The sequence below is a fragment of the Lotus japonicus genome, chromosome 1 (assembly GCF_012489685.1).
Source record: "Lotus japonicus ecotype B-129 chromosome 1, LjGifu_v1.2".
Taxonomy (NCBI): Eukaryota; Viridiplantae; Streptophyta; class Magnoliopsida; order Fabales; family Fabaceae; genus Lotus; species Lotus japonicus.
In genome coordinates this window covers 21,756,007-21,768,943 of record NC_080041.1, presented here as the reverse complement: position 1 = coordinate 21,768,943, position 12,937 = coordinate 21,756,007, and the positions used below count along the sequence as shown (strand labels likewise).

Here is a 12,937-nt window from a genome sequence, read left to right as displayed (position 1 = left end):
CAAACACATTGATATTGATTGCTATTTCATCAGAGAGAGTATTCTATCTGGAGACATCAACACTAGATTTATCAATTCAAAGCTGATGTGTTTACTAAGTCATTGAGAGGTCATCGAGTTAATTATATTGTAACAAGCTTGGTACATATAACATATATACACCAGTTTGAGGGGGAGTGTTAGATATCTTGTAAATAAGTAGCATATCTTTTATTAATTGTAAATAGGTAGCATAATCATGTAATAAGGGAAATATGATATTTTGTATTTATTATGCATTTATATATAATGAGCTCCGCTATGTACTTGAAACACACGGATTCACCGAATTCATCTTGTATATTTCTTGTCTTTCAACAATGTGAATCCCATTGTAGTGCTTTCTACGAATCCAAATAAGGAAGGTTGATGGTGAAAATGGTTTCAATGTTTATGGTGAATCCAAATAAAGAGATAGTTTATGCCTTTTGTGAATTCGGTTTCATTGGTATCCCAGTCAATGGTAGAATTGGGTGGCGATTTCTACTCTATTCGGAGAGAGCTCACACTTATGTCCTTGACTGTGGAGCTTCACCTTGATGCAGTCACATTTCGTGCAGGTTGTTGCCCCTGTCCTAAACCTAACAAGGCTTTATTGTCAAACAACTTATTATTCAACCAATACTTTACGGAATCATAGGTAATATAATAAACCGTTACGTTTATATTTAAAAAATGACAAAATATAATAATTTGTTATATAAGGGCAATAATTATTTTGATACAATCAGATGGTGAAAAGTGAGTTTTCCTCGCATATATGGAGGGAAAACTTCTAAACATGGGTCCCACGTCTGTTTGATACACAACTGCCCTAGAATTGAAGACATATTGAAAGGCATTTCTTAACTAGTTATTTGTTAGGTAAGTTCTTGAAGACATGTCTTTTTTTGCTATTTATTTGTTAGGTAAGTTCATGAGGTTGTTTAACTTTGGTTTGATTTTCAACTAAAGTCCAACAATTTTTTCTATTCATTTGATTGGTTTTAACAGCGAATTCTTTATTCAATTACAATTGTAGTCATGTATGCTTAGAAATGTGAGGGCAAAACTGAAGGTGAAGCATTAGAAATTTAGAATATCCAACAAATCAATAATCAAGAGTGTTTGTTAATTAATTGCAAATAATTATGTATTTTTTTATGCCCTCAACAAATATCATCAAATGTGTGTCCCATTAATTATAAAAGATGTCATTAATGTTGTGAACCATGTGAACGTATTGTAGTCAATAAGATAAGTTTCCTTAATTTTGCTTATAATTATGAGACAAGTTAATTAAAGCTTTCTCTTTTACTTTAAAGGTAAATATCGTTCTTTGAGTAACTTGCAAAAACTGTGAAGATAAGAACATATTTCTACAAAAATTGAAAAGAAAATTAAACTAGACGATCATTGAAAAATACTTGAAAGGAATATCCATGTGTGGCCATGTGGTAGAGTAGTGTTAATTGAACGGAATGTGGTGGAAAAAGCAAAAGAGAAATTGGATAAATTTTAATGAAGTGGTTGGGAGCACTTAATCATTTGTATGTAAAATTGAAAAACTTTAGATTATCTTCTCATGTTAAAATTTTATATCATGTCTCACTTTATATACATTAATAAATAGGATTATGTAACTATTTATAAAATATAGAAATAATCTTCCACATAACAATATTATGTTACATAACAGAATCCAAAACCAAATATAATTTATTTTTTGGTGAAGTTCTCCTAGTTTGTATTCTCAAGAGAGTATAATTTGTTCTTCATTTATATTTATATTTATATTTAAAGATAGATGTTGTAAATTTTAAAGGATTTGGGAGTATATCTAGTGAGAGATGTGATTTTTATATAAGAGTGAAAGAAGTAATTTTTAACCATTAGATTAAAATAAGTGGCTGAAATTTTATTAAACGTCACGTATATCATTCGAGCCTCTATCCCTGTTGCCCTCATGTCTCCAATTTTCTCTTAAAATAATGAGTGAAGGGAACTTTTTCCTTAAAATCTGGCACTAAATTTAATCTAATAGTTAGTAATTCCTTCACTTATCCTCACGTAAAAATCACCACTCTCACTAGAAATGACCCCTAAAGGGCCTTGTTTCATTTTCCTAGAAGTATATATACCATATATGGTATAAAGGCTGGACTGGTATGAATTTTTTTCTGATGGAGACTTGGTCCAACATATTTTTAAGTTACAATTTTCTAGGAAATGAGTTATGGAGCAATCTTTTAGGATCTATGTTGTTTTTCTCCCCAAGTTTCTCCAATTCTTGCATCTAGCCTTTGAACAAACCAGAGCCATCAAAATAGCGCAAAACCCATCCATCAGAACTGAATCAACTGGACTGCGCAAAATGTGGTCGTGAAACACAATTTAATATGCTATTCATAGGAAATGAAACAACTAGTCATGCATGATCGTGCTTTAAAAGGTGGTCCTATCTAGCATTGTTGGCCACAAGCAGAGAGAAAGGAAATAAAGGAGAGAAATCACAAAAAAAAATTTGATCTTTTCCTTTACTACCCATTTCCAATATGAACAGCCAAAATCCACATTATCCATTTGGATATTAAGACTCACAACATACTTCAGGATGAGAATCTCACTCTTAAGATCGCAGATTTTGGGCTTGCGAAGATTTGTAGCATGAATGAGAGCATTGTTGCATTGTCAAATCCTAAAGGGACAGGTGGATATGTAGCTCCGAAGGTGCGCGATTATGAAGGATCTATTTCAAAAAAATATGATGTTTTTAGCTACAGCCAGATATTGCTTGAAATAGTTGGAGTGAAATTTTTTATAAATCAGAAACTCAATCATCCTAATGAGAAGCATACTCCCATCGAGATCTACGCTAAGCTTGTGAAAGATGGAAAACTGAGACTGGAGGGGATGAAAGGTGAAGAAATAGAAATAGTAAAGCGAATGACCACATCGAGCTTCTGGTGCATTAAAAAGAGTCAAAATCAGAGACCTACGATGAATAAGGTGATTGATGTGTTAGAAGGAAACTAGATTGCAATATCTGGAATTTTTTCTGTAGGCCACATTGATAAGTGCCAATTTTACGTAGTTTTCCATTGTTATTAAGGCACTTATCTATGTGATTTATGGAAATTATCTTGCAAATTGACCCCATTTTGATTAGAATTTATAGAAATGAGAGTTTTGATTTAGAAAATGTTTTATATATGATTCCAATCTCAATTGTTGGTGTAGGAAGGTGATTAGGAAGAAATACAAGAGTTGATAGAGAAGTGGATAAGTTTTGAAGGCTTCTGTCAAAAAGGCGCTCAGCACCCTTGAAGAGCGCTCAGCACCATTGCCACAGAAGAGGAAAATGGAAGTTCTGTCAAAAGGGCGCCCAGCACACTTTAAAGGCGCTCAGCACCTTTTCAATAGATAGGGTAATCTGTGCAAAATGCGCTCAGCACATGAAAAGTGCGCTCAGCATGATTAGGGCGGTGGCAAAACCCATCAGTGAAGGAATCAGGGTGCTGAGCGCCCAGAAAACATGCTCAGCACCCTGTACACGGATTTTATATAAAAAGACCAAAATCCCATCAGAAAAGAACAACTTCTTGGAACCCATCACTTGGAAACTCACCAAAATAGAGAGAAAACGAAGGAGATCATCAAGGGAGACCTAGGAGACTAGAGAGAAGGCTTTGGAGCTGATTTCATCGCCGGGGAACCGTCACAGAGTTGGTTTTTCATCGTTCTTCTTCTCTTTTATCATTGTAAAGCTATCCATGGAAATGGATAGTTAATTTCTCATTTGTTGGGATTAGAACTAGTTGTCTTGATGCTCATGTAATCTATTTGATCTCCTTTCATGCAAATTTCATGTTTCTATGCTAAAGAATCAATGGTTTTCTCTTATGCTTCAAGCTATATCTTAGGTTGATCCCCTTGGGTATTTTGATTGATTCAAACTTGTGTAGGGAACTCGCACGTTCTTGAGTCCGAACTAGAGTTAATCATATGTTCCTTTTCCATGATTCAATGTTTTTTACCTTGTGCTTCATGCTTGAATTGGATTGATCATCTAGAACATGAATTTAGATTTAATAAGATGGTGGGAACTGACTATTTAAATCTGAACTAGGTATAATCATCTAATGATTCTAAGGTCTAGGGATAGGGTTAGATCATTAGTCTATTCAAACATCCATGCTTAATGCTACTCACTATTGTTAATCGATCAAGGGATTGAGGATTAACATAGCTGAGTTGATAATCTTCTACGTCGGGGGACTAGGTAGTAAGATAAGAAATGGTGGGAGGAATCAATTGCATAGAACGATATTTGTATGTGAATCAATAGAATACATAGAGGTCGAACAACGAAACTCTAATCCCAGCAAAACTATCTACCTTGGTGAATCCAACTCTTTTTATCTTCTTGATTTATGTTTTTATGTTCTTAAACAAACAATCAATCTCTTTGTAAACCATTATTTGAGTTTGTTAGCTATTGAATGGCATAAGTATTACACCTCCCAGTGGATACGACAAAACTCTTTACTATACTACAATTGAGTCTTGAGAGATTCGAACGTAGAGTGGTAAAAAATCTTTCAACACACATCAATGTGACTCTGATCAAATAGTTCCAGCATGAGAAGTTAGGTAAGGGCCCTTGTGGTGCATTAAAAGGAGTCAAAATCAAAGACCTATATAACGATATGTAAGGATACCTCTCGAGGTCTACGCTAAGCTTGTGAAAGTTGGAAAACTGAGACTAGAGGGGATGAAAGATGAAGAAAAAAATATAGTAAAGCGAATGACCACAATGAGCTTGTGATGCATTAAAAAGAGTCAAAATCTGAGACCTACGATGAGTAGGGTGATTGATGTGTTACCCGAAAAAATGTATTGTAACGTCTAGGATTTTCATTGTAGGCTATATCAATGTGATTGACTCTGATCAAATAGTTCCAGCATGAGAAGTTAGGTAATGATACCCCTTGTGGTGCATTAAAAGGAGTCAAAATCAAAGACCTATATAACGATATGTAATGATACCTCTCGAGGTCTATGCTAAGCTTGTGAAAGTTGGAAAACTGAGACTAGAAGGGATGAAATATGAAGAAAAAAATATAGTAAAGCGAATGACCACAACGAACTTGTGGTGCATTAAAAAGAGTCAAAATCAGAGACCTACGATGAGTAGGGTGATTGATGTGTTACCAGAAAAAATGTACTGTAACGTCTAGGATTTTCATTGTAGGCTATATCAATGTGATTGACTTTGATCAAATAGTTAATCACGAATTTCAATCTTTATGAGCAACATATGCAACGATACCTTTTCCAATATGAGTCTTTACTTGATGTTATGCCAAATATCCAGCTATTCCAATATGGTGCCAAATTATGTGTTGGGGAGGTATGTACTTATAGACAATAATTGATGATCGTCGCACATCGTGCGAGTTTAAGTCTAGTTTTAAATAATTTGTAAAAAAATTTCTCTGATCGAAGAGAATGAAATCTTACCAAAGTAACAAAAAGTAATTTTTATAATTATAATCAAACATAAACTACTTTCTACTTTTTATAAATATCTTTAAAATTTAATTTTTATTCTTTACTCAAGTTAATATCACTTTTATTTTAAGTTTATACAAATGGCTTTATAAATTTACTGTGGCAAGACTTACTTTCATAATCAGGCCACGCAGTAACAACCACAAAACTTCTTCCTAGCTAGAGTCATTCACTGCTATGTTTATCATCGTCACGTGATAATTTATACACTTGCTCAGACCACATTGTATCCATGATAATACTATTTAATGTTAATAAACAATTCAATAAATTTACCTATTGCCAATTAAATCGCGGAATACATACTTTTACAATCTAATTTGCGAAATATTTTATTTTGCATTCTGGAACTTATTTGCGGAGTATATTATTGTGCATTCCACAATTAATTTGCAGAATGTAATCAATATATATTAGAAAAGAAGAACTTCCATCACGCTGATTTAGTGAGGTGACAGCACCAGGTTAATTCTCATTAAAAAATTTCCACATTTCAATTTATTAGATAATAACAAATTCCACGTGTCAATTTGTAGGTTTATTCCTTTCAAATTTTTTTTAGGTTTATTCTCATTAAAAAAATTCCACATCATCAATCAATATCAATATATATTACTAAATTTATTTACAAAACAAATCTTGAAACCGTTTTCATTATCTCATTAAATTAGGAAAAGTCTCAAGCCTAATTTACTGCATATTTACAGAAATCCCTCATTTTATTCTTTCTCATGATCTACAATATAAAAATAAAATATGTAGTGTTGAGATTATAATCCATTAAAATTTTAAAAGATTTTCCCTAATTATCTAAGATAATGCATCAGTCATCTCCTCTCCTATATATCAATATCAATATATATTAAAAAATAATTAGTTAGTTTCTCTTCTGTTGACACGTGTTCCCTAATTCCGAAACAAATCTTGAAATCGAATTTTAAAAGATTAGCCATAATTATTTAAGATTTAAACGTTCATGATTAATTGATGTATCAAGACATATTATCCGTGCAACGCACGAAAAAAAAACACTAGTATTACCTATTCCAAAAATTAGATTGCAGAAACTTATAAAATAGTCCCAATATACACCGCATATAACACACAATACTACAATTTTATAACGGTAATGCTTGTTGACACGACTGATAAGTCGTGCAAATCACACGACTAGTGTAATTCTCCTTTTGCCAAGTAACATATTTTTTTTCTCTCTCCTCTGCCTTTATTTCCATGATGCTGATTGGTTGTTTTGAAAGGTAGTGCATGATAGTGCACTAATGGGTCGTGTTTGCCAAACTTTTTAATTTACATACCACAAACTAAAATGCGGTATCGCTTGCTTGCTCCTTACGTAACCGTTTTGCTCTGCTAGGGTTTCTCACAGAGCCGATGCGTAGTGTTCCAAAATCCGTCTAAATCGTGCTACTGGTTCCGTCATTGATCGTGCTTGTGATTGTTTCTTAATCTGGCTTCTCTATCTGTGATGGAAGGGGCATAAAAAAGTATGAGTAGGGAAAGAACTGATGAAGAAGAGGCTATTATTGTCTTCGAGGAAGGAGATGTCGAAGAGGCTATTCAAGGTTATACAAATAGCCTGATTGGTAAATTCTTGACAGAAAAGTCTATCCATATGGGCTCTTTACACAGTGCTTTGGCTAGTATTTGGTGCAATCCCAAAGGTTTCAGGGTTGAAGAAGTTCAAGAGAAAACTTTTCTTCTATCGTTTGATGAGGAGAAAGATGCCAAGCGTATCTTACAGGGTAACCCTTGGATGTTTCGTAACTCTTGTTTGATTGTCCAGCCATGGAACCGCTTGTCTGATCCAGATCATATGTCTTTTTCTCATGTTCCTATCTGGGTGCAACTGTGGGGCCTTCCATTCCACTGCAAAACTCGGAAAATTGGCATCAAAATTGGGAGCACGCTGGGTGAGATATTAGATGTTGATTTATTTGAACTCCCAGATAAGTGCACCATAGTTAAAGTTCTGGTTGAGTTAGATGTCACACGTCCTCTGAAGTCCGGGATCAACAATGGTAGCCACAAAGATGGTGTTTTCTGGGTAGATTTTGAATATGAGAAGCTACCACGATTCTGTTACTATTGTGGTGCCATAGGCCATGGAGAAAAATTTTGTGCTAAAGCTTCAAAGGTAATAGAGGGAGAATCTTCTTCTTCCCGTAATCTGGGGCCTTCCCTTCGTGCCCATGTTTCTGACAGACGAATTTCTGGTAATGTTGGGGGCTCAAGACGCAGACATGAAAGTTTTGGTCCATCAAAGGTTACGCAGGTATCGTCCCAGGATGTCTTGGAAATGTTTGCTGCACTTACCATGCGTGACAATAGACGAAGTAATGTTTCTTCAGATGCTGATATTTCTTTGGAAGATGTCCTTGGCTCATCAAAAATTTGTGATGTCTCTCTTGTGCCTAGTCTTCCCCTATCCGATAAGGAGACCCTTGTGGAATTGGAGAATAATACCATTGATCCCAAGGTTGTTGATGATTCTGAATTGGCATCTACTGGGAATTTTCTCACTGTTACTGAAGAGCAAGTTCAGCAGAATCTATTTTCAGACACTCTCAATGCAACACTCACTGTTTCTACTAATGTGCAAACCAGTGAAATGAATACTGGTGCTGTATTTGAGTCTGTGTTAGAGAAGAAAAATTTAGGCCTGCGTGCTCTGAAGAAAGTAGGCAGATCTGGAGCCAAGGATGATGTTTTAAGAGGAAAGCGTAAGCAGGTCTATTCCTCTGAATCACATCCTGTTGATGTTGCTTCTTTGGATAACGAATTGTCTTCAAAACGATCCTGCTTATCTCTATCGGTGGAGGCTGCGACTCAGCCCCGCCGTTCATCATGAAAACCTTATCTTGGAACTGACGGGGGCTTGCGAACTGCCGAGCAGTTTGAGCCTTGCGAAGGCTCATTTTCTCTAAAGGTCCTGATCAGGTTTCTTGTCTGAAACCAGGAAAAGTTTTGCTGAGATGCAAAGTTTGCGTACGGGTGTTGGCTGTAATAATGTTTTCCCTGTTGGTTGTGCGGGTTTTGGTCAAAGAAAGTATGGTTTGTGCCTGTTTTGGAAGGATTATGTTGATGTAGAAGTACTGTCCTACTCATCTAATCATATTCAATTCTGGTTTAAGCATCCTGACAAGGAGGAGCGGATTCTAGCTACTGGTGTTTATGGTTTTCCAGGAAGAGGCTAAAAGGAGCGCACCATTCAAATGCTACGGAACTTATCTCCTGATCCACATATTCCGTGGTTTTGCTTTGGAGATTTTAATCTTCTTTTGCGTCCAACGGATAAAACTGGTGGTGATGCCCCAGATTTCAATCTGCTAACTTTTGTTCAACTTATGTTAAATAATCTTTCCCTATCTGACTTGGGCCATGGTGATCGTCCTTTTACCTGGTCAAACAATAGAGCTTTGCCTCACACAGTGGAAGAGCGTACTGACTTCTTTCTTGGAAACGATCGGTGGCTAGAGTTGTGGCCTTCAACTCGGGTCTCTCATCTGACTCGATACAAATCAGACTATAGTCCAATTCTTTTGGAGGCTTTCCATACTAGAAGACGCAGGCAGAGACATAGAGTCAAGCTCTTCCGATTTGAAGAAGTGTGGTTACAAAAGCAAGAACAATGTTCAGAGGTAGTTGAGGAGGCTTGGGTACATGGAGGTGCGGATATTCAACGAAAGTTTGGTGTGTTGGCCGAGTCTTTGGGGCAGTGGGGGAGAACTAATTTTGGGATGCTTTCAAAACAGATTGAGGAATGTAGAGATCAATTACAAGCGCTACATTCGTGTCCAAAATCAGAGGCAATAATAAATGACATTGCAAATAAGGAACTTGTATTAGATGGCCTTTTGGAGCAAGAGGAAATAATTTGGGCACAACGATCGCGAGCCACTTGGTTGAAACATGGAGATAGGAATACAAATTTTTTCACAGAAAAGCTACGCAACGTCAGAAGAGGAATTCGATTGTGAAGCTTTGGGATGAAGCTGGCCGTGAATTTGTTGAAGAGGAGGACATTACTATTGTGTTAAGATCTTATTTCCAAAAAAATTTAGTTCCTCTAGTCCTACATGCATTGAGGAAATCACTTCTTTGGTTTCTAACAGGTTATCTTTGGCTAATTTGTCTATCCTAGATTCCCATTTTTCAAGTGAAGAAGTTTATGATGCCTTGTGCCAAATGCACTCTAACAAGGCTCCCGATAGAGATGGATTACCAGCCCTATTTTTCAAGAAGTTTTGGCATATTGTGGGTGAAGATGTCACGGATCTGTGTCTGAGTGTTCTTAATGATGGTTCTTCTCCAAAACAGTTCAAAAATACCCTCATTGTGCTGATTCCCAAAATTAAACAACCAAAGTTTGCTTCTCAATTCAGGCCCATAAGCCTTTGCAATGTCATCTTTAAACTCATTACAAAAACAATTGCCAATCGCCTCAAGATCATTCTTCCAGATATTGTAGATGAGAGTCAAAGTGCTTTTGTGCAGAATAGACTTATCACAGATAATGCTCTCATTGCTTTTGAGAGCTTCAACCACCTGAAGAAGAAGAAGAGGACTGGTAGGAAAGGGGTTATGGCCCTCAAACTTGATATGGCCAAGGCATATGATCGAGTGGAATGGGATTTCTTAGAGAGTGTGTTGCAGCAGATGGGTTTTCCTGTATCCTGGAGTAATCTTATAATGAGATGTGTTCGTAATGTTCGTTTCTCTATTATGGTAAATGGTCAGCCATATCATGACTTTGCTCCACAATGGGGTTTACATCAGGGAGATCCTCTCTCACCTTATCTATTTATTCTTTGTGGTGAGGTTCTCTCTTCTATATTGCGACGTGCTGTGTTGGAATCTAATATCCATGGAATTCAGATTGCCCGGAATGCCCCATCAGTTTCACACCTCTTCTTTGCGGATGATAGTGTTATCTTTACTAGAGCTTCTATCCAGGAGGCGTAGAATGTTGCTTTGATTCTCCAATCTTATGAGCGTGCTTCAGGCCCAAAAATTAATCTTGACAAGTTCCAACTCCTATTTAGCCGAAATGTGCTTAGTACCAGGGTTGATGAGCTTGTGCAGCTTTTGAATATTAAGGCTACGGAGTGTTTTGAGAAATACCTTGGCCTCCCTACCATTATTGGTAAATCCAAGTCACATGTATTCTCTTTTGTCAAGGAACGGGTCTGGAAAAAACTCAAGGGTTGGAAGGAGAAAACTCTTTCAAGGCCTGGAAAAGAACTTCTTATTAAATCCGTTATTCAGGTCATCCCCACTTATGTTATGAGTTGTTTTGAATTACTGAAGGGCCTATGTAGACAGCTTGAAAGTATGGTTAGTCATTTTTTCTGGGGAGGAGATATTGATAAACATCCACTGCATTGGTTGGGATGGAAAGATCTTGCTTCACCTAAAGCGAATGGAGGCCTAGGATTCCGGCGATTTGCTGATTTTAATAAAGCTTTGCTTGCTAAACAATGGTGGAGGTTAGTATCTAATCCTAATAGCCTTGCTTGCAAAATTTTGAAGGCTAAGTACTTTCCCAATTCTCAACCACAAGAGGCACGACTTTCCCCTAATGCAAGTTATTTATGGAGAAGCATTTTTGGGGCAAAATGGGTGATTGATCAAGGGTCGTCTTGGAAAATTGGTGACGGTACATCTGTTGCTATTTTTAAAGACAAATGGATTCCATCTGTTCAAGGCACAATGGATCTGTATTGTCATAATGCTCCCTCGCATGTAACAGTTGTTTCGGATTTAATTTTACAGCACCCTTTATCTGGAACATGGGTCTTATTGATTCCATCTTTCCACCATTAGTTGCTGGTTTAATCCGTAGTATTCCACTATCACCAAGGAGGCCGAGGGACTTGTTACGATGTAATGGAACACATCATGGAAAGTATTATGTAAAGACTGGTTATCACCTTTTTCGGGAGTCACATGACAGAGCTTATGCGTCTTGTTCTGGTATGGATATTAAGCCCCCTTCATACTGGAATGCTATCTGGTCTGCGAAAGGTGCACCAAGGTGTCGTGATATGATCTGGAGGGCATGCAAGGGGGTTTTACCAGTCAAATATGTTCTATCTGCAAGGGGTATTGTGCAGGACACAATCTGTCCAGTGTGTGGAATGGCAGAGGAGTCGATTTCCCATGCTATAATGCATTGTTCTGAGGCAATGGCCGTTTGGTTTGCATCTCCCTTGGCTGTTCGTGTACCAAACCAGGACCATCAACAATTCTCTTATTGGTTTGTGGAATTAATTAGCAAATGTGATGATGAATGGGCTTCTTCTTTATTATGTTCTATTGCTTGGGCAATTTGGTTGAGAAGGAACCGCAAAGTCTTTAATGACTATTTACTGTCGGTGGACCAGACTTTGCAAGTTGCATTGTCTATGGGTTTGGCCATTGATTCAGTTAATAATGTAAATGATGGTGAGGCTGTTCCTGTTACATGGCAGCGCTCAAGTCAAGGGATCATCAAAATTAATTTTGATGCTGCATACTCAACTGAGAGGGGCGCAGGTTATGGCATGGTGGCACGGGATAATGATGGTCTTCTCCTTGCAGCCGCAACATATTATGTAGGTCCAACTCTAGATGCCATGATGGCTGAGGCAGCTTGTATGAGATGGTCCATGAATTTGTGCAAGGATCATGGCTTCCAGTCTTTGGTATTAGAAACAGATTGCTTACTCCTACATCAAGCATGGTCTGCTAAATCTGTCCCTCACTCTTATGTTGGTGTACTTCTGGAAGATTGCAGATTATTGGCTAGTAGTTTTTCTATTTTATCTATGTGTCATGTAAAACGTCAATGTAATCAAGTTGCAGATTTTATGTCAAAATTGGCTTATAGCATGCAGGATAATGTGTGGATTGAGGATGGTCCTCCTGGTCTAAACACTATTCTATCTGCAGACTTATGTATTCCTTCTGTTATGAGTGCAGGACTTTTTTACATGACTAGTGCAACTTTCAAATAAATTTACCAAACTAGTGCAACTTTTGATTTAATTACAAGAATAGTGTAAATTGCCACTTGAAGTGGCGATATCTCTTTTTTTTTAGGCTTAATACATCAGAAGGCCCCTGTAAATGAAAAGGGAATCAAATCCAGGGCCTGGAAAATTTTTGCATCAAATTGGGTCCCTAAGAATTTTTTTTTAATTCAATTAAGGCCAAATGCTGCCAGATCTCAATTTTATCCTAGTCATCAATTACACGTGGCTTTTATAATTTTTTTTAATTAAAAAATTTAAAAAATAATAATTTTTAATTCCAACTCAATCATTTAAATATTAATCAAACATTA

General features: G+C 36.7%; 1 protein-coding gene across 1 annotated transcript; it reads left to right on the top strand.

The window, feature by feature from the left end:
- The first annotated feature begins 11,402 nt into the window (after window positions 1-11,402).
- Window positions 11,403-12,608, top strand: LOC130730041 (uncharacterized). Its single transcript, XM_057581921.1, has one exon. It carries the CDS (start codon window positions 11,403-11,405, stop codon window positions 12,606-12,608), a length of 1,206 nt encoding a protein of 401 aa, XP_057437904.1.
- The last annotated feature ends 329 nt before the right edge of the window (window positions 12,609-12,937 follow it).

Bases quoted from the DNA above. Each gene is read 5' to 3' on its own strand.
- LOC130730041 (XM_057581921.1), top strand. From the start codon at position 11,403: ATGGGTCTTATTGATTCCATCTTTCCACCATTAGTTGCTGGTTTAATC.